We start from the raw sequence: 23,069 nt of genomic DNA, 5'->3' as shown, positions 1-23,069 counted from the left end.
GACTTTTTTCGATCGTGTTCGGCTCGTCTCGTTTATCGTCGACCAATAGCATGCTTTGATTTAAGAATTGTGCAGAGCAAGTGCGCATAACCTAATTCATTTGTTTTTAACTAATTTATGTTAACAAAAGTGATTGGTTTTAGTTTTGTAGTTTTTTAACAAAATTTTTGGTTAAAAGTATCAGAAATGCGGAGTTTAAGGAGCTTTAGGTAATGTACATATAATTTTACTATTATGCTTGATAGAGAAATAGTTTTAAAAAAATTGTGAATGGTACTTGCCTTTATCACAGTCGTGTTGTATTTTGTCTTAAGCAAGGAAAGTAAATGAAACACTAGATAGATACACACTTTGAATTTTATAACTTGTACATTTATTAAAATAATATCTATTAAAATACTAATATCGAAACTTTAGGTTAGAAGCAAGTGAGCCATTTTTTTTGAAGACTCTTGGGAGTCTCTTAAAGTCTTTGTAAACTAAAATATATTTCTTTTGCTCGGTACAGGAGTGTTTTGTTAACACACTTCTAAATTTGTGCTTCTAATTTAATAATATTAAGGTAAAAGATGCAAAATTTTGTAAAAAAAAATTATTAAAAATGAGCTCTTTCGGACTACATCGAACGTGTTCGGTTTCCTTCGTTTATCACTGACCAATAGCATGCTTTGATTTAAGAATTGTGCAGGGCAAGTGCGCCTAACCTAATTCATTTGTTTTTAACTAATTTATGTTAACAAAAGTGATTGGTTTTAGTTTTGTAGTTTTTTAACAAAATTTTATGGTTAAAAGTGTCAAAAATGAGGAATTAATGGAGCTTTAGGTAATGCACATATTATATTGCTATTAGAAATAGTTGTTTGCAAAAATTGGTTAAAGATACACGATAGTTCGTTTACTTGCCTTACTTTTCTTTCAAAGCCATCTTGTATTTTACAAAGCAAAGATCTTATCCAGAAAGTAATAGAAGTTCTTTAATTTTATTATTTCAACATTTATTAAAATAATTACTCTACTTAAAAGTGATTTTTTGAATAGTTTATATAAATGTATTAGCATCGAAGCTTTACATTAAGAGGAACCGTATTTCACTCTTGTCTCATCGAAGACTCTCGAGAGGTCTTTCTACAGTCTTTGTAAATATTCTATCTGTTTATATCTATTTGTGCTTCAATTTAATGAAATTAAAACAATGGTATTAAATTTTAATATTTAATTTAATTTATTTATTTTTGTTATGCACTTTTTTAATCTATAAGCAAAAAGTAAGCTTTCGGACTTTTTCGAACGTGTTCGGCTCGTCTCGTTTATCGCTGACCAATAGCATGCTTTGATTTAAGAATTGTGCAGAGCAAGTGCGCATAACCTAATTCATTTGTTTTTAACTAATTTATGTTAACAAAAGTGATTGGTTTTAGTCTTAGTTTTTTAATAAAGTTTTTTGGTTAAAAGTGTCCAAAATGAGGAGTTTATGGAGCTTTGGGTAATGTACCTATTATTCTGCTATTATGTTTACTAATTGGAGAAATAGTTGTATGCCAGAAATGATTAGATACTGTGGATAGTTCATTTGTCGGTTTCACAGTCGAAGATCTTATTCGGATTTTTATTTAAACTTATTACTTTTATATTTATCAAAATAAATATAAACCCATCGCGTTTTTTTTTATTTACATAGATTTATTTCCAATCAAAATAATACAATTTTTTAAGACAATACATATATATGCTGGGTGTAAATGCAATAAAAAACGCGATGAGTTTATATTTATTTTAATGATTATACAAGTAATAAGTTTAAATGAATCTCTTTGTTTTTTTATATTTCATTTAATATCGTATGGCTATTTTTTTTCAATCTTCGATTAGGAGATTTCTCGCTTGATTCTTTTAAATATTTGTTCGGGTGACCTGGAAATTTCTCGTGGTATTTTTTGCACCTTTTTTATCATTTCATTAATAGTTTTTATTTTTAAGTCTTTATGAAACCATCGCGTTAAAAGCAATATGTATACAGTTAATATAAATAGAGCTGTTCTATTATCAAAATATTTGATAGGGTACTGATAGCATCTTTTTAAAGCCAAAGTAATATAAAACAAAGTGCTTTAAATTTATATTTATATTTATACAACATAATTATACAATTATAATTATCTTATTTTATTTATTACAATTATAAGTATCATAATTTATTTTAAAATTTGTTCTAATTTATGGTAAAAATGTTAAATTTTGGGTTTTGGCTATAAACGTTAATCACTAAGCAAAAATAAGCAATTTTCGGTCGTCATCGAACATGTTCGGCTCGTTCCGCGTATCATTGTCAAATAGCAAGCTTCGATTTTAGAATTGTGCAGTGCAAGTGCGCATAACCTAATTCATTTGTTTTTGGTATAAACAATAATCGTAAATTGTAAAAGTAATTGATTTTAATTGTAGATGTTAATTTCATTGGTGTTATTTAAAAAAAAACTGCTTGGGATTCCAAATTGAAATGTGGAGTTTAAGAAAATAAAGGTATTACTAAAATAAAGGTACTCTACGTAGTTTACTTATCTGTTCTCATATTTGTGGTATATTTGCCTTCACCATAAAAGTTATTAAAAAAATTATTTAGACACTAATTAAAACAATCGCTTATTGATTTACTAGTAGTTTATATAGATACAAATATTAATATCGAACCTATTAATTATTTATAAGTAAAAATAAGTAAATACATTTCTGTCGTCTTCGTACGTTATCGAAAATGTTCGGCTCCTTTCGCGTATCGTTGTCCAATAGCATGCTCGGATTCTGGATACGTGCAGTGCAAATGCGCATAACCTAATTCATTTGTTTTTGTTATGAACAATAATCGTAAATTGTGAAAAGTAGTTTGTTTTAATTATTGGTGTTAATTTAATTGGTGTTATTTAAAAAAAGTCTTTGGCGTTCCAAATTGAAATGTGGAGCTTAGAAAGTAGGTTATTGAACGCGTTCGGCTTTAGGTAATGTAAATTTTATTCCTATATGTTCAAAATGAAAAGTCAGAATTTAGAGTAGCTTTACTCTACGGCTGAAGGTAAACAAAAAATAAATTAAAAACTAATTGAAATAAATTACTTATTGATTTACTCTTATGCATGTATTAATATCGAACCTTTTAATTTTTATAAGTAAAAATAACTTAACAAATTTCTGTCGTCTTCGTTCGTTATCGAATATGTTCGGTTCGTTCCGCTGATCGTTGACCAATAGCAAGCTTTGATTTTAGAATTGTGCAGTGCAAGTGCGCATAACCTAATTCATTTGTTTTTGTAAAAGTAATTAGTCTTGCATTTTCGATATTATTTTTTTAAGTTTTTGGTGCTTAAAAGTTAAAATGAGGAATTTACGAAGCCTTAGGTAATATAAATCATATTGTACTGTGTTTAATAATGGTAGATGAATATGTATTAAAGCTACTCTAAATAGTTTTGTACAGTTTGATTTGTACTTGCTTTTGGCAGAGATGTTTTATTTTGTTCAAAAGTAAATTAAACATTGAATAAATTACTTAGCGAGTGTAAAGAGATTTTTAATCATTCTATATATAAATTGATGTATTAATACCCAAGATTTAGTTTTATAAGTAAAAATAAGTATGTAAATAAATTTGTCATCTTCGTGCATGTTCGGTTCGTTCCGCTGATCGTTGACCAATAGCAAGCTTTGATTTTAGAATTGTGCAGGTGCAAGTGCGCATAACCAAATTCATTTGTTTTTGTAAAAGTAATTGATTTTGTATTTTCGATGTAGATTTTTTAAGTTTTTTTGGTGCTTAAAATCAAAATGAGGAATTTACGAAGCCTTAGGTAATATAAATTTTATTGTACTGTGTTTAATAAGGGTAGATAAATGTGTATTAGGGCTTCTCTAAATAGTTTTGTACAGTTTGATCTGTGTTTGCTTTTGGCAAAGATGTTTTATTTCGTTCAAAAGTAAATTAAACGTTGAATAAATTACTTAGCGAGTGTAAAGAGATTTTTATTTAGTTTTTATATAAATTGATGTATTAATACCCAAGATCAAGTTTTATAAGCGAAAATACGTATATAAATAAATTTCTGTCGTCTTCGTGCATGTTCGGTTCGTTCCGCGTATCGTTGACCAATAGCAAGCTTCATTTAAGAATTGTGCAGTGCAAATGCGCATAACCAAATTCATTTGTTTTTGTAAAAGTAATTGGTTTTGTGTTTTTGATGATTAACATTTTTAAGTTTTTGGTGCTTAAAAGTTAAAATGAGGAATTTACGAAGCCTTAGGTAATATAAATCATATTGTACTGTGTTTAATAATGGTAGATGAATATGTATTAGGGCTACTCTATATAGTTTTGTACAGTTTGATTTGTACTTGCTTTTGTCGGAGAGGTTATTCAAAAGTAAATTAAATATTAAATGAATGAATTACTTATCGAGTGTAACGAGATGTTTGTGTATAATTAGTTTATATACAAATTGATGAATTAATACCCAAGATATAGTTTTATAAGCAAAAATAAGAATGTAAATTAATTTCCGTCATCTTCGTGCAGTTCGGTTCGTTCCGCTTATCGTTGACCAATAGCAAGCTTGATTTTAGAATTGTGCAGGGCAAGTGCGCATAACCTCATTCATTTGTTTTTAACTAATTTATGTTAACAAAAGTAATTGGTTTTAATTTTTGGTGTTAATTTTTTATGAAAAAGGCTATTGCTATAAATTGCAGTGATGATTTAAAATGCTTTAGGGTATGTGTACATATTATTTTACTACGTTTAATAATTGAGTGTATGCATAAAAAGTAGTTATGAAAGATTTCAGTTTTGACCAAATTATACATCTATACATATATATATATTTGTTCTTATTATTCAATTGATTGATTATTTGGTTTTGGTAGAAACAAAATAATTATGTTCTAAAGACATTCGATATGTAAAATTTTTCTCGTTCCTTGTATATATATTATCTCATTACTCGTTTGAATTTTTGTCATTGCTGCTTGTATAGATTTTTTTTTTGTTGTTCAAATAATTTAATTCTCATTGCTCATATAAATATTTCTTACATTGCTACTATGAATAATTTTTCATTGCTCATACACTTGTATACATGATTTTTTATTGCTTGTATACTCGTATAAATAATTTTTCATTGTTCGTTTGAATATTTTTTCATTGCTGCTTGTATAGGTTTTTTTCTAATCGCTTATATAAATTATTTCTCATTGCTCATATGGAAAACTTATACTCACATAAGTGATTTTTAAAGTATAAAAAAATTCTCATTGCTTGTATAATCATATAAATGATTTTTTATTGCTTGTATACTTGTGTACATAATTTTTCATAGCTTGTATTAATCTTGTATAAATAATTTCTCAATGCTCGTTAGAATGATTTTCTCATTGCTGCTGCTCGTATAGATTTTTTCCTTATTATTCATATAAATTATTTCTCATTGCTCATATAATGACGTCTCATTGATTGTATACTCAGATAAAAGATTTTTTATTGCTTGTATACTCGTATACATAGTTTTCCATAGCTTGTATTAATTTTGTATAAATAATTTCTTAATGTTTGTTCGAATATTTTCTCATTGCTGCTCATTTTTTTTGCTTATTTTAACAATCAGATTACAATACAATCTATAAGTTAAAACTTATGGTATTGAAAGAAAAAAAAAATAGAACAAGGAATTCAAGAAAAGAAATAGAATAAATTAATGAATAAAGAATAATTAAAATCATAGTATTAATAATAAAAACAATAACCAATAATAAATAATAATTATAAATAACTTGTTTGAACATTTTCCTGTATTGCTGCTCATATAGAATTTTTCTCATTGCTAGTGTAATTAATTTCTTATCTCATTCCATTATCCCAGGTTCGAATATCTTTATGGAAGACGAAGATGAGGTCTTCAATAACACCTACCTGATGGACCTGAAGGCGGGCCGTTGCGAAGTACCCGGTACCAGCACGACATTCAAGAGTTGCGAAAATTTGGCCAACAATAAGGACGAGTCGAATTTCAAAAGGCTGTCGGAGCTGAGATGGAGGAATTCTATGTGCCCCCCACACCTGAGGAGCTCCTACGCCACCGAGACCGGCCTGGAAGAGTTCAGGGAGAATGAGGTTAAGGTAAGGATGAAATATAATTGTCATTTGGAACAAATCACATTCAATTAATTACTGAGTAAACTAATAAATGATGGATATTTATTTATTTATTTATTCAACGCCCAAGGCAATAATACAATACAGTTATATTTTAAAGTGTACAAATTATAAACTAAAGAGATAGATAGCTCTGTATATATATATATGGCGCTGATGGCCATTCGATATTAAATATTATTATTTAGAAGTGAAACCGCAATTAACTGTTGTAGACTCGATGATAATGTGAGTTTATTGATAACTCAATTTACAACGAAACTGATATTATATAAATTTTGATATCAATTTATTAGCCCGACAATTGATCGCTGACTAAAACCGAGAGAACAATTTTTCGATCGTGAAAACAATAATCTCGCTATAGCTTGCTAGATGCGATATTCGCATCAGCGTAGCTCCAAGTGTGCTGTGTAGTTTAGTCATCACATTGGCGTCAATCAACTGACATCTGTCAATAACATTTTCATTCCGCCACATATATATAACACTTAATATAAACTACAAATATATAACATTAAATAAAAACTAATATAATTAAACGTTTAATAAACTATAAATCACTACCTAAGACAGTCTTTTAAGGATAATTTTTCTGGCTTGATTTTTTAAATTTGTCACCGACAGACCAAAGACATGAATCTCAGAAGCAAATTCATTTATTATATTAATTTACTTTTTTTTTAGTCTGTGGACACGAGTGCAACTCACCTCCTGCCATCAGACAACGTAACAACCGGCAGAAGATCAACATTATCCTCATCTGGCCTGAAATGGAACAAGGATCGCGGCCAGGGCACCAGCTATCGAAAACCAGGCCCTCCGACACCCAGCAAACACGCCGGAAGGAACAGCATCGGTGGCAGAAACAGTCTTCATGTGAGCACCAATCACGATGCTAATACTAAATACTAGTACTAGATTGGATTTTTTTACTAAATCCTTTTCCTCTTTTGTAGAGTTCAGATCTTCCCCGAGACATTTTGAAGGAGAAGAATGACAATAAATCCACCAACACTGGTGCTGTTAAGAAAGCAAAAGCCAGCACACCAAACAGAATCAAGGCCATGTTTGGGGGATCCAAAACGCAACAGAATAACGAGGTATGTAACTGTAGTAGGACAGGTTTTATGTCTCGTGTGTTATATACAATGTTATTGAAAGTGGTCGGGTATTGTCTTTTGAGATGGAGACTTATGATAAGGGATAGAGGAGAGAATTGTGATGGAAATGGAGGAGAAATTGCACATGATTGATTTTAAGAGAAGGATTAGGGACTTATTTTGCTGCATAACAGAATAATGTTATGGCAAGGCCATGTTATACTGCAACTTGCATACATTATGCTAATGAATCATACTGAATACTGTCAAAATGTCATGTATTTGCTGTTCATTCAGGCAGTTTTACACATAAACTGCAACGTCACTCGTATGTTATGAAGCTGGGTCAGAAACACACTGTTATCTAACATTGTGCAGCTTTTAGATTATGTTTTTCATCAGACAACCTGAGAAATACGTCTGACTGCACACCAACCGCATTGCTTTTGTCAATATTAGTATGAAAAGTTCATAAAATGACCTTGTCATAACATTTTTCTGTTATGTGGCAGAATCGGTCCCTCAGTCTAATGCTTTGTGACAACATGCTTAAAAAAAGGTGTGTTTTCTCAAGAATTGTCACCCAGCCATTTATTGTGTTCATATAAGAGTTTTAAATACTATTATGGTCCTTGAACAAAACTACAAGTTATTGGTAGTCTGTTGGTTTTTATGTCAATTCATTGTTGGTACCCATACTGTCACTGTCATCAGTACAATGCGAGACATTGCAGTTGCATTTGTGATTCGATAAGGCCTTTACAGTTTATTAAAGAATGTCTGTAAATGAATTATCTATAGCTTGTGGTCGACTAAGTTGTTGAAGTAATGACACATTCTGATGATTAGAATAGTGTAGTCATTTGCTTATCCATTTTCCAAATACTCAGTTTACTCTTTTAATATTAAATTCAAAACTATTGGAGTATGGCATCGTCATTCGAAGAATATTAAATGTTTTCAAATAGATTATTATGAATACTGTAACTTATATTATTTTTATTTTATAAAAAGAAAATTAACAAAACTTAATCAATCAGATTTAAAATGAAGGACATTGTCTATTATTTTTAACTTCCCGTAGGGTAAGTTAGAGTAATCGCAAAAAATCGAAAATTAACATTTTTACATATCTTCACGTTTCAGAGGTTTCTGAACGTTTTGACATACCTTAGAAAAAATTGATGTATGTGCGTGTGTGTGTGTGTGCGGACACAAATTTTCGTCCACGTTTTCGGGCGTACGGATCAACCGATTTAAATGATTCAAAAAACATTCCATTCCTATTGATAGAGAGATGCCCTGAATAGTTTTTGGCAAAGGCAGGACCAGCCGTTTCGGAGATACAGCGCAAAAAGTGCCAAAAATGGTAATCCAGTTTTTGAAAGAACGGAGTGCTCGATTTTAATCATTCAAAAAACATTTTACTTGTATTGACGAAATGAACAATTGGTAAAATTTTTGTGAAGGCAGGTCCAACGTCTCCCGACATCCAATAAAAAAAGTACAAAATAATGTCATTTGGCGGTCAAAAATGAACATTTAGACATATGCACATCGTATTATCAGATATTTTATAAAGATTATAATAAGTACAAATTTTGTGTACATTTATATGGGTTCCGTACCATTGTGTACGCGCTAGACAACTACGCGGCGCTTATGCGCTTTGATATTTTGACTCTAGCAATGCAGAGCGATTGCTTAAAAAAAATGTTAAAAAATTCCAAAAAAAATCAAATTAATAAAAAAAACATTAATTTTTCAAAAAGGTTAGCTTTTTTCAAAAATTCTCAAAAATTTATTTTATTCAAAGTTTTGCAATTTTTTTAATAATTTAGTTTTCGGTACGGGAACTTCCTGCAATTTGCCTTAAGATACGATGCCATGCACCACTAGTTGCTCTATATCTTCGAAACGGCTGAATATGTCTTCGTCAAAAACTAGCCAGCACGTCCTCTCATCAATCAAATGTTTTTTGAACCATTCAAGTTGAATAATCCGCCCAAAATTGTCGACGAAAAATTGTATCCGCACAAACACACACATATATCCATTTTTTCTAAGGTATGCCAAAATGTTCAGAAACCTCGGCAAAGTAAAGTTATGTACAAATTTTCACTTTCGATTTTTTGCGATTACTATTACTTACCCTACGGAAAGTTAATAAGGAAGGGCGGCAAAGGAAATTATTTCTGATGCCCTCACACTATGGATCTGCCTTCGAGCAGACTACCATTTATTACACAGGCCAACAAAGAAAATGGTGCAAACGATTTTAATGCTGTTTTTAAGTATATTTAGGGCGCTGGTTTCAAAAATGACATTGTTTTTTGTTCTATGAGCTTTAGTTTTCAAGATATGATATATATATGATATATAAGCAATGAAAGTACAAAATAGTAATACAATTCAGAATTTCATTTTAATGAGATATGCCTACTCGTACAAACAAACTTACTAGACCCATTCGACCTTAGTTGGGACATTAGTTGACACTGTGAAAAGTTCTTTTCCGTGACGACCTAGTATGGACCTGGTTTCGGCAACTTCTTTGTAAGTTCAAATTTAGAGCTGATACAACAAAATGGTTTGCAGATTTGAAATCAGCGCAAAAAATACTATAAGAATCAGCTCTAACATTTGATGCACCCAACAAAAAAAATTTTTTGTAGGCCGGTGTTATTATTACCTCAGCCTTACGCCATTTCGTTTTCGTCTTCCGCAGTTCCGTCGCAAGTCTCGTCGTCGCATCAGTTTGAATATCAGTAGGAAATTGAAAAGATCATTTCGTTGTTTACGTAACAACTCGATCGCTTCGGAAACCTCCTCGGGCTCATCCAGCATCGAAAAACACCAGCAAAGGAAGCGTTTGGCGTCCGCGCCCAAACCTGGCGCGATTGCATCTTGGAGGGAGCCGAAGAAGTCGATCATCGACTCTTTTTCGTCCAGTACCACCGATGATGATAATGATGATGATGATGTTTCGGTTGCATCGAACAACGTCTCGCATGGTGTGGACGACTTTGGAGTGTTCACTGAAGATTTAAAATACTACGTGGATTTATTAAAAGAAGGATTCGAGACAAAGTTGAGTTTGAGGAGAAGGAATCGCATTGGTGCACAGTCGTCGACGCCGAAAAAGTTGGACAGGAAAACTGTGCTGGATGATGAAAAACCTACAGCATCTTGCAGTGTGAAAGTTGACTCTCCAACAGAAGTTTTGCATATCCAGGCAGACGATTCCCAAAACCTCGTCAATGCCAACTTCATTCTGACCCCTATCATCGAGCAACAAACACCAGCGGATGCCCAAACTCCGCAAAATCTCGTTCGCCAAGTTTTAAGCATCAGGTCGTCGACTCCTAGAAATGCCCAATCTTTTACCAGTCCCAATCCCAATCATGTGGTGATCGATCTGCCTTCGATTAGAAGATCGAGGTTGTCATTGCCGAGTAGTGCTGGTCACAGGACGGTCATTACATACAGCGAACAGGAGCAGATAGTACTTAGTGGACGAAATCGATTATTTGAGGAGAATATGGTGACGATGATGTTGGTTGCTGTTATTTTAGTGGTGTTTGCTTCGGTTCTGGTTTACTACAAATATCAAACGAAGGATTGAGATAAGCAAAAGGAATGGCACCATATGGCTTACACCAAGTTTTCTGTGAAATGTGATATGAAAGAAATTAAGAGTTTGCTTTGTGTTTTTATAATATGATGATTAATTTGCTAATTAAATCAAGCTTCAATCGATTTTAAATTATTATTAAATTATTATTATAATAGTGGTTAATAGCGAGACAATAATAAAACTGTGGATTCGGCTTCTGACTCTGTTTTATGTTTCGTCAGCACTTACAAGAACCATTCTTGAAGAGTGGTATTATACTTCCAAAAACTTGCAGATTCCGATTTTAATCGCCACGAATTTTCTTGTCTATTTTGAGCATGTGATATGAAAGAAATTAAGAGTTTGCTTTGTGTTTTTATAATGTGATGATTAATTTGGTAATTAAATCAGTATTCAAATTTTATTAAATTATTATTCTTGGTTATATTATAATAAGCGTGGTTATATGTTGTATTACAAACCAGTATAAATTAATTCTTTTAATTTAAATATTTGAATAAATACTGTGATATATTGTGCCAACCAAAAGTAGCTGTTTAAAATAATTTTAACCTATTACTGCAATAATAATCTTTGAGTTTGATTATTATTACGAATTTTATTTATTATAAATTATACTTAATAATCTATCATTTTATTGTTGATGCATTCATTCATAATTTGTATTGATTCTGTATATTTGTTTTTAAAATTGTGATCATTGATGTAGTAATTGTTGTATATATGTATATATTATATATTTTTAAAATTTAATACATAATATACGGTTTGAGTAAAAATATTTGCTGTTTTATTTATAATTGTAATGTGGAAAACTTGTTTTTTAGTTACTTGCAGTATCTGTTTTTTATTTTAATTTTTTTACATAAAACTTTATCCAATAAAATAACATTACTGTATGTAGCAATTGTTGAAAAAAATTTAAGTCGTCTATTTTAAAACTTTTATCCTAATTTTAAAAAAAGAGTGCGCGTAAGGTTCACACGCGATTGAAGTAAAACTTTTTTGCTATTGTACAAGATGGCATTTAAAAAATAAATTTGTAAAAATAAATGCATCATATAACAATTTTGAATTTAATTTGCGGTTTTGGAAATTGATTAGTTTCATTAATACTAGGTGCCCAAGATATAGCTTTCCCTCGACTAAATAATATAAGATTTTGACTTTAACCTTGTTCATTAATTTCATTACTTTCAAGAGCTATAGTAGAAAGAGGTGCTACTAGAATGCATTAAGTAGTTAAAAGAAAATATGTAAACTTCCTCAAAACTTCCAAAAGATTCTGAAATATAATTCTAAAAAAGTTAAATCTTCGGCAAGATAGAATAAAGTTGGGTTGCTTTAATATTCTTTAATATCTATAAAAATGCATAGAATCATTATGTTAAACAACTTCTAAACTTCTTTAGGCTCCTCTGCTACAAATTCGTAAAAAGTATATATTTAGAGGATAAATCAGTATTTAGTCGACAATTTAGTAATTGCTACACCTCAATTATTAAAAAAAATCAACATTCTATAATTTCTTGCAACAAAATATGGTTTTACATTGTTATTACAATATTGTCATGTTTTTGGGTGAATTGTTTTCTACTTGTCGAGACCTTTTAAATGATACCCCACAAGCGATAAGATACAATTTACAAATTTTGAAGTAAAACTTCTTTAGACTCCTAGACTACAAATTGGTAAAACGTGTACATTCATTAACTGTTCTTTTTCGCTGGCGCTACAGTCTCATTCTTTGACCATCTGTAATATCTGTCTTGTCTATAAAAATATTTTCTATTTTAATAACCTCAAAGATTAAAGAAACTACGAATAATATAAAAATGATTTCAATATACTTACGTTTCTTACGCGGCCCAAATGTTCTGTTTTATTATTTTCACTCTAATTATTTACGGGAGACGGGGTAAAATATTCTTTTGATTCAGAATTTTTTTTTATTAAATCAAGATTTGTACTACGATGTAACCTTAAATCCAATCTAATCTAATCTAATCTCGCACATGACACGACGACTAATCACAATCGACCCGTATACACTTGGCCGTAACTCTCTTCCGTTGCATTTGCACAGATTTACTCTCTAGTCGCGCCTAAAGAAATTATACTTGAAAAAACATTTATTTTCAGTGAATTCCCAATTTTCTAGATCTAGTTTTCTTTTATGTTTTCATTTTGGAAAGATCTTACTATAAAAATTGCACATGTTACCTTATAATTACGTTTCTATTATAATAATTAGTCTGTAGTGGGCGCTTATTAGAAATATCAATATCACCTACTTGCAGTAGGAGGGTGAAAATTTGAGCTTGCACGTATTTTTCAATATTAAAATATTGAAAATTGAATTAATATTTGAAGCAAATTGATCCAAGATAATCTTAAAAAAGTGTTAGGAGTGGACAATCCTTGATAAAATTAAATTGTTCCATTATTTTAACCCCCAATTTTCACCCTTCTACTACAACACTCTTACCTATATTAACATATAACCGACCATCATATCTATGACTAGATATGATAAATAATCATTCCTTTCTTTCCAGAATGACTCGCCGAAGAAACGACTCAGCCTTTTTAAAAGGCCGCGATAATAAAAAAAAAATCCAAAGGCTCCTGACGGAACGGACGCAAGTTTCGTCGACAAAACTTAGTTTTATAATCTGAAATTTTATACCGTAGTTTATAAGTTTTACGACAAATGGCAACGAGATTTTTGCCAGAGGCTATTTTATAGAAATTTTATAAAATTTTATTTTTTATGAAACCAAAAAGAAACACGTGTTGCGCAACTCGCCGGGTAATAATTTTATTTACTTAACTATGATGGGTTAACAAGTTATTTATATATATTTATATATAAAAAAAAACATTTTGAACTTGCATTGTCTGTTATGGATCCTTGCAATGTTTTCATTCCAATATTCTTCAGTAAACATGTTGATCCATGGTCTCAAAAATGGGGTAGTTCTTTTGCCTGAATTTATCATCTGCGCCCAAGATAGATAAATAGATTTTGATGAATTTATACCTATATTTCTCCAATCTGCAGTTATTTTTGATGTTAATATTCGTATTTGGCTCGTCGTTTTGAAGCTGCTGGGTTTGATCAAAAATTCAATTATAGAAAAGAAAATCTGAATATTATTTTTATATCGCCAAAAATTTTTCGTAAAGCCTTTGAGGCGTGATCGGTCTCTTGCATTGGATTATGCTTTTGGCGCTATTGTTGCTCCACAAAATGCAGATGCTGAGATAATAATAAAACTGTGGATTTGGCTTCTGACTCTGTTTTATGTTTTGTCAGCACTTACAAGAACCATTCTTGAAGAGTGGTATTTTCCTTCCGAAATGTACTGTGTGCAAAACTTGCAGATTCCGATTTGAATCGCCACGAATTTTCTTGTCCCTGGTGATTGTTATTTATCTGACATCTGTGACATGTCCAAAAATCATTTTTGGACATGTTTCTCTTTGAAGCTTCCACTTGTTCTCTTTGACGCTTCCACTTGTTCTCTTTGAAGCTTCCACTTGTTCTCTTTCAAGTTTCAACCGTAATAATTAAGCTTTTTGTCGAGATTACTTCTACCGAATTTATAATAATCGAAATAATCGAGCTTTTTGTCAAGATTACTTCTACCGAATTTATAATAACTGTCCTTTGCATAATTGAGCTTTTAGTAAGAGTATTGGAAAGCTCTGTTTTACCTCAGATGGAGTTTCAAATAGTGACATCACTTCTTCCACATGCCGAGGCAAAGGGCTCTCTCAAAACGCGTCTAAATTCCTTTCGATCTTTCAAATTAGAATTAATAGAGTCATTGCCTTCTGATTGTTTTGAGGTCTCTTTTTGTTCTTAGTATGTCGTTGTCGATGTAACGACGTATCAGATTTTGTTGTACGGATGCAAAACATTTGGGCATGCTGCATCTGTTGATTCTTATTATTTTGACATCTTTGACATGTCCAAAATCTATTTGGTCACGTTTCTGGTGATTCCATTTTCTGCATCTGGTGATTCTTTTAATATGGCACCTGTGACTTGTCCAAAATCTATTTTGTCACGTTTCTTTTTTAAGTTGTCCAGATTACTTCTACCGAATTTATAATAATCGTCATTTGCATAATTGAGCTTTTAGTAACAGTATTTGAAAGCTCTGTTTTACCTGAAAGCAAGTTTCAGATACTGACGTCAATAAATCGAGGTGCCTAAGTCCTTGTCTTTTGATTTTTTTTCTGTTAGATTTGGTTCTTTATATGCCGTCATTATTTATCAGATTATTCATCTGGAACAGAACATTCTTTTGGAGCAACTTTCCACTTTACTCCAATCTGTAGATTCCAAATTTGAGTTCTGATGGGCTACTGTTCTCAACACAGAAACATTGATGGTCTCATGTTATATTTGAGCCAAGGCAAAGGGCTCTCTCCAAACGCGTCTAAATTCCTTTCAATCTTTCAAATTAGAATAAATCGAAGTGCTTGACCTTTACCTGCTTTTCTACAATATTTGGTTCTTTATAAGTGATTTTATTACACTTTATGAGTGTATTTATCTCATTACTCATCTGGAACAGAACATTATCTTGGAGTTTCTTTCCATTTTAATCACCACAAATTTTGTTGTCCGAATGCAAATCATTTGGACATGCTGCATCTGGTGATTCTTATTATTTTGACATCTGTGACATGTCCAAAAATCAATTTTGTCACGTTTCTGATGATTCCATTTTTCTGCATCTGGTGATTCTTATTAACAAGGCATCTGTGACATGTCCAAAAATCCATTCTGTCTGGTTCTCTTTCAAGTTATCGAGATTACTTCTACCGAATTTATAATAACCGTAATAATTGAGCTTTTAGTAATAGTAATCTATTTTGCAACGTTCCTCTTTTCAGTTGTCGTAAATCTTTTTTCAAAATTTTCAATGACAAGAATACACAATAAGCTTCTATCAGGTCTGATGAACAAGACGCCAAAATAAAGGTCTCTGTCCAAACGTGTCTAAATTCCTTTCAATCTTTCAAATTAGAGACGATTACAATAAATATAGGTGCCCAAAACCTCGTCATTTGATCGTATTGGAGTCCCTTTGTGTTCTTCATATGTCGTTGTCGATGTAACGCCGTATCAGATTACTCAAGAACATTCTTTTGGATTTTAATCGACAAGAATTTTGTTGTCCGAATGCAAAACATTTGGACATGCTGCATCTGGTTATTCTTATTAATATGGCATCTATGACATGTCCAAAAATCTATTTTGTCACGTTTTTTTTTAAGTTGTAGGATTACTTCTACCGAATTTATAATAACCGTCGTTTGTATAATTGAGCTTTTAGTTAACAGTATTGGAGAGCTCACTTCTTTCACATACCAACGGAAAGGGATCTCTCCAAACGCATCTAAATTTCTTTCAATCTTTCAAATTAGAGTAGATCGAAGTCCTCGAATTTTAACTGGTTTTCTATAATATTTTACCTGCTTTTCTACAATATTTTAATAAGTGGTTGTCGATGCAACGCCGTTGTTTTTATCTCATTGCTCATCGGGAACAGAACATTCCCTTGCAGTAACTTTCCACTTTACTCCAATCTGTAGGTTTCAAATTTGAGTTTCGATGTTGCCCATCTTCTTAAAAACGAAACATTGATGGTCTCATGTTAGATTGTCCATCTCGCCAATCGTGACACTTCCTCTTTTTATGTCCAATCCATCTGATGCCAGTTTTATTTAAAGAAATGACTTAAATACAATCCATTATCAAAGTAGAGTTTGATCTTTTCGGACCAAGTAGTGGGCAGGACTACCTGATCTCGATTTGATGAAACTTCAAATATTTCTAGGATTGATTCTAGAAAGATACAAATGTTGCAACTTCTATCACATCAAGTGGTGTACCAGACTACTTGATTGATGGTGATCGCAAATTTGTTTCGGTTTATTGGCTGCGAAATAAATTAATTGATGGGTGGAAACTCGAACGTAAATTTAGTTGTTTCGCAAAATCGCAATTTGTAGGTTTATAGGATGCGAAATAAATTAATTGATGGGTGGAAAGTGGAAACGTAAATTTAGTTGTTTCGCAAAATTGCAATTTATAGGTTTATCTGTTGCGAAATAAATTAATTGAAGGATGGAAAGCGGAATGTACATTTAGTTGTCGAATGTTTTCTGCAGATTCTCAGACGATCTTGATTCTTGACTGGCTGTAGACGAGTGCCATCTGACACAATGGCGTTTTTTACATCACAAAGTAGTATGTTGAACTTCTTGCTGATGTAAGGACGCTGTTGAAGTCTGTTTCGATGTTGCCCACCTTCTTAAAAACGAAACATTGATGGTCTCAAGTTAGAGCGTCCACCTCGCCAATCCAGACACTTGGTCTGGCTGGTATTTCATCTATTTCTCGTCTTTTTGAGGCAAATTTCAGGCATTCCACGAAACACGTTTAGAGTTAATAGTAAATTTTGTTTGTTGGATTTTTGGACATCCATTTATGCTTATCTTGCAAATCTGGCTTAGGTTCTTGTGTCCTTTATCACTTTTTATTTTTTGCTCTTTTCGATAACCACTTTCTGGCGATTTAATCGGTGGCGACTTCGTTTATCATCTTTTTTACCGTCAGTATAAAGGAATTGTCTATACAGAAAGCATGAAAATATGTTGGATTTTCCTGCGCTTGAGTTTCCTGTTTATAATTTCAATTACCTGCCAACTTTTTGACAGTTGTTTCTAGATAATAGTATATTTTCTTTGTGGATTTTTATCTTAGTCTTTCTTTCATACGATTTAGGTTTTTTTTCTGATATTTGGTTTTTCTTGTTTTAATTTTGTTTTTTTGATAATTTTTTGATATTTTGTTGTTTGGGGATGTTTTAGTTTTTCTGATTTCTTTTATACCTTCTAACATCTTAGAAGATCACAATACTTATCTTGCCAAATCTGGCTTAGGTTCTTGTGTCTTTTATCACTTTATATTTTTTGGCTCCTTTTTGATAACCACTTTCTGGCGATTTTAATCGTTGGCGACTTCGTTTTATCATTTTTTACCTTCAACATAAAGGAATTATCTACACAAGAAGCATGAAAGTATGTTGGATTTTCCTTCCCCTTGGATTTAATAATTGACCAATTCTAGCTGACAACTGTAAATGATTTTTGATTCAGTTGTTTGAATGAAATAATAACCAAACTGTTTGGATTTGATGCCAACAGAATTAATGGGTCATTAGTAGTTTTGTTGAAGGTATTGACTTCTGCAATATCTTCTATTTTGGACCTTGTGGTGACTTTGTTATATCACCTTTTACACCACAATAAAGGAATTATCTACACAAGAAGCCTGAATTAGGTTTTCGTCCGCTTTGGGTTCCTTGTTTAACAATTGATCTCCAGATTGATGCCAACTAAAAATGAATTTTGATTCTAGATGAAAGAGTAACCAAACTGTTGGGATTTGATGCCAACAGAATTAATGGGTTATAAGTAGTTTTTTGAAGGTATTGACCCTGCAATGACTTGTTCTAGACTCTTTGGTGGCTGTTACATCCTTACTTCCTCCGTTCGGGGTCCTTGTTTAATAACTGGTCAATTACTAACTGCCAACTGAAAATGAAATTTGATTTTCAGTTGTTTCGAAGACGAACTGTTTCTGATTGATGCCAACATAATTGATGGGTTATAGTTTTGTTGAAGGTATTGTTTGACTGTTACATCCTACTTCCTCGTTTTGGGTTCCTTGTTTAACACTGGTCAATTACGGACTGTCAACTGAAAATGATTTTGATTCAGTTGTTTCAGAATGAAAGAATAAGCGAACAGTTATGATCTGAGCAAAAAATTTTTGGCATATGTCTGACTCATCATTGTGTCTGTTGAAGACACCACACAAATTTTTGTTACCTTGTTTAACAATTGGTCAAATACTAGATGCCAACTGAAAATGAATTTTGATTCAATTGTTTGAATGAAAGAATAACCGAACAGTTTAGATTTGATGCCAAAAAAATGTTAGCATGTGTCGGAATCATCATTGATGTATCAAATATTCAGAGACCTCTCGATCTTGTCTGTCGGTGTCGAAGACACCACATAAATTTTTTTTACTAGACGTCAGATGGGATACGAAACAGTAGTACTTTTGTTGAACTTCGGTAATATCTTTTATTCTAGACCTTGTAGTATTGTTGTTATATCGTCCTTTACCTGACGTCGTCTTTAAAAAGGAATTATCTACCCCTACACCATAAAAACATGTTCGAACTCCTTGGTCAATTACTAACTGCCAACTGAAAATGAATTTTGATTCAGTTGTTTCAGAATGAAAGAATAAGCGAACAGTTATGATCTGATGCCAAAAAATTTTTGGCATATGTCTGACTCATCATTGTGTCTGTTGAAGACACCACACAAATTTTTGTTACCTTGTTTAACAATTGGTCAATTACTAGCTGCCAACTGAAAATGAACTTTGATTCAGTTTGAATGAAAGAATAATCGAAGTGTTTGGATTTGATGCCAAAAAATTGTTGGCATATGTCGGAATCATCATTAATCAAATATTCGGAGACCTCTCGATCTTGTCTGTTGGTGTCAAAGACACCACACAAATTTTTTTTACTAGATGTCAGATGGGATACCAAACAGGAGTACTTTTGTTGAACTTCGGCAATGTCTTTTATTCTAGACCTTGTAGTGATATTGTTATATCGTCCTTTACCTGACGTCGTCGCTAAAAAGGAATTATCTACCTACACCATAAAAACATGTTGGAACTCCTTGTTTAACAACTGGTCAATTACTAGCTGCCAACTGAAAATGGATTTTGATTCAGTTGTTTGAATGAAATTGCCAAACGGTTTGGATTTGATGCCAACACAATGTTGGCATATGTCGGAATCATCATTATTCAAATATTCGGAGACCTCTCGATCTTGTCTGTTGGTGTCAAAGACACCACATAAATTTCTGTTACTAGACTTCAGGTGGGATACGAAACAGTAGTTTTGTTAAATGTATCGTCCTCTGCAATGTCTTTTAATTTAGGCCAGCATTTCCTTGAATGATGCAAGTCCAATCCGTAGCAACATTAGGATTATGTTTTTGGTTTCAAGCTCTCTGGTTCTAAACCAACAGTTTGTTATAAAGTTTTATCCACGTACCAGGTTCTTGTTGAAGTAGATCCAAGAGGCGTATCAATGTCTTTCAAATGTTGACATTAGATGTCTATCCTCTTGGATTTTATCTTTGATCATCTGGCGACATTTCCTGGAATATCTTCATCGTCTCATTTTAAATACGCAGATTTTTTATGCATTTCTCTTTTACCGTAGGATGTTCTAGTATTTGTGAACCGGATTAGTGTGAACCCATTGTGTGTAAACAGGAAATGTGTACAGAAAATCGAAATTTGGTCTAATAACGAATTTATATAACAATAGACACACATTAAGATGTGCACCCAAACTGGTGTCACTTGCTCGTTTGAGGATATTAATTCTTTTTTCACGTTGAAAGTTAATTTTGTATCCCTAGAATTTTGATGTCCTCCATTATTATTAATTCGTGTCGTGTCTATATTTATACTGATATAATTTCTCGGAAGCCTACTAAATATAATGCATTTATACTTTTGAGTTTCAATTGTAAGTTTATTGTCAGATCATAGGCTTTTTCAGCATCTCTCGTAACTTTATTTAGGATTTTAATTCCTGTTTCCTGTTGCTTGTTTTTGACTTAAACCACTTGGTGTAATTTTTGTTCAATATCGATCGGTTTTATATGATGTTCTGTTCCAACTGATGGACGTCCAATTTTTGGCAGTTGTTATTTTTTATCTTTGCATCTGCAGTTTTTTTTATTGTATTAATTTTATATGGTCACTTGTGAGTTGTGATTGACCGCATTACCTGAAAAAAATTCAACAAAATTATTTATTTAATAATTAAATTATTTACATTACATTTTTGGACCATGTGACAATCACTAAATGCTTGAAACAATTTAATACCGAGTAATTTTATTTTATTTTACAATATATATTTATATATATTAAATTATTAATAATTTGTTTCAATGGAAATAAAAACATTGCACAAAAGGGCTTTAGGAGTAAAAATTTGACAATCTAAGTTCTATTAGAAAGTATATCGATATATCTATATTATATATAGCAATTGACAAAATTATAATGTGTATATATATTTAATTAATATTATTAATTTTGATTTTGAAAACAAATCCACGAGCGAGTTGTGCAAACGATTATTTTATATATATTTTACAAAATGTAATTTTAATTTAAACGAAAATAAGTTTTAATTGGAAATTTTAATAATAATATTATTTTGTATATAAACTTGATTATATTTTATAAATTATATATATATATATATATATATATACATCGTCGAATTAAAAGAACAATGAATAATGATCTATTTATTTATTTATCGTTCTTTTATTTTGACGATTGGCTGCAAATTAACATTTCAAGAATATGTCTGAACGTCCAACAAAACAAAATTTCAATCTTATATATATTAGGGTGGTCCTTAATATGGATGTTTTCGAATTTCCTTGCTCCTAGGGGCTTGAATTCTTCCAAAATGTTAAAAAGAATTTCTCTGAAATTTTTAGCTTTTAATATTAACTTTAGGATAGTCCGCACTCCAACCAAAGTTTCTATGGAAATAAAATGTGTAATATTCCATTTATTTTATAACTTAGCGACAAGTGTTTCAAAATTTTAAGAATAACATTGTATTTGCTTATTTTGATCGTAAATACAAAGTTTACAATAAAAATTTGATGTAATTCTTAAAATAAGTGTTCACTTAAGAAGAAAAACCAAAAAAACTTTGTTTGGAGTTCGGATTATGTTAGAGTTAATGAGCTTTCAGAGAATTTTTTTTATCAATTTGGAAGCATTTGAGCCCCTGGATGTAAAGAAATTCGAAAAAATCTTTATTAAGGACCACCCTAATATAAATGTAAAAAAGTGACTAACAATAATCATACAAATTTAATACAAAAGTAGAAAATAAAAAAGGTATAATTTATTATAATTTAAACAGGGCAAAGTACAATAAGAAACAAATACAAAAATAGTCAGCAACCTTACACTCCTTGAAAGCCTTTCGAATCGCACAAAAAATTCACTTTTTTATTTAAATTATATTTCTATTTACTCACGTTTAATGCATCCAATTCTTTACACAACTGTTACACGAAATCATTATTAAATTTAAAACTATTAAGTAATCACGATAAATTTTGAAACCGAAATTTTAAATCCGGAAAAATATTTTCAAATTCAAATCAACGTTTGAAATTTGTTTCCGTTTGTTTAGTCGTTAGGATTTTGTTCTCAAAATTTGACCAACCGGTTACTGCGTTTATTTTTTTGGAAAAAACAACTGACGTTGCGAATTTTTTATATCATGGAAAAACTACTTCACTACAAATTTATCGACATAGTTTCCAAAAGATTTTTCCGATAGGCATATCCGACATTTTACAAAACCGGTTTTCGAAAAGTATTTTTTCAAAAAAACGGTTTCAGCCGGTTTCAAATTTTTGAAAAATTTAAAACCGGTTTTCAAAAAACGATAAGCCTTAGCGAGTATTAGTAAGTGAATTAAATAATGAATAATAACAATAATAAATAATAACAATAATAAATAATAATAATAATGATAGGAATTGTGAATACCATAAATTGTGACTAATAATAATAAATAATAGTGAATCAAAATGAATTATTGTTAATAGTGATACAAGTTTAATGAAGTGAATAAAAGTGATTTGTATAATTTATATAATGTGCAATGTGAACATGATTACTAGTGAATAATATTTGAATAATTATTGAAATAAATAAATAAATATTTACATATATATATATATATATATATATATATATATATATACCATCATTCAGTGGAAAACTAAAAAGTTTTTTATAATTCATTTAGAAAAGAAAATTCATATTTAAAAAATAAGAATCAGAATAAAACAATGCTCACAGAACACATCAATAACCTTCGACATAACATTGATTTCCTAAACCCGAATATTTTACATTTTGAAACCTTGAAACCAATATATTTAAATGTATTAT

General features: G+C 31.1%; 1 protein-coding gene across 1 annotated transcript; it reads left to right on the top strand.

The window, feature by feature from the left end:
* Positions 1 to 5,916: 5,916 nt before the first annotated feature.
* Positions 5,917 to 11,221, top strand: LOC113385229. Its single transcript, XM_026623061.1, has 4 exons — positions 5,917 to 6,157; positions 6,881 to 7,072; positions 7,153 to 7,296; positions 10,025 to 11,221. The coding sequence occupies exons 1-4, from the start codon at positions 5,954 to 5,956 to the stop codon at positions 10,919 to 10,921; spliced, it is 1,437 nt and encodes a 478-aa protein (XP_026478846.1). The 5' UTR covers positions 5,917 to 5,953; the 3' UTR covers positions 10,922 to 11,221.
* Positions 11,222 to 23,069: the final 11,848 nt, after the last annotated feature.

This window comes from Ctenocephalides felis, unplaced genomic scaffold (assembly GCF_003426905.1).
Source record: "Ctenocephalides felis isolate EL2017-DRISC unplaced genomic scaffold, ASM342690v1 CF-g0.4_SCAFFOLD_03571, whole genome shotgun sequence".
Classification (NCBI taxonomy): Eukaryota; Metazoa; Arthropoda; class Insecta; order Siphonaptera; family Pulicidae; genus Ctenocephalides; species Ctenocephalides felis.
Note: the sequence above shows the minus strand (reverse complement) of the source record. Positions and strands in the feature narration are given on the sequence as shown.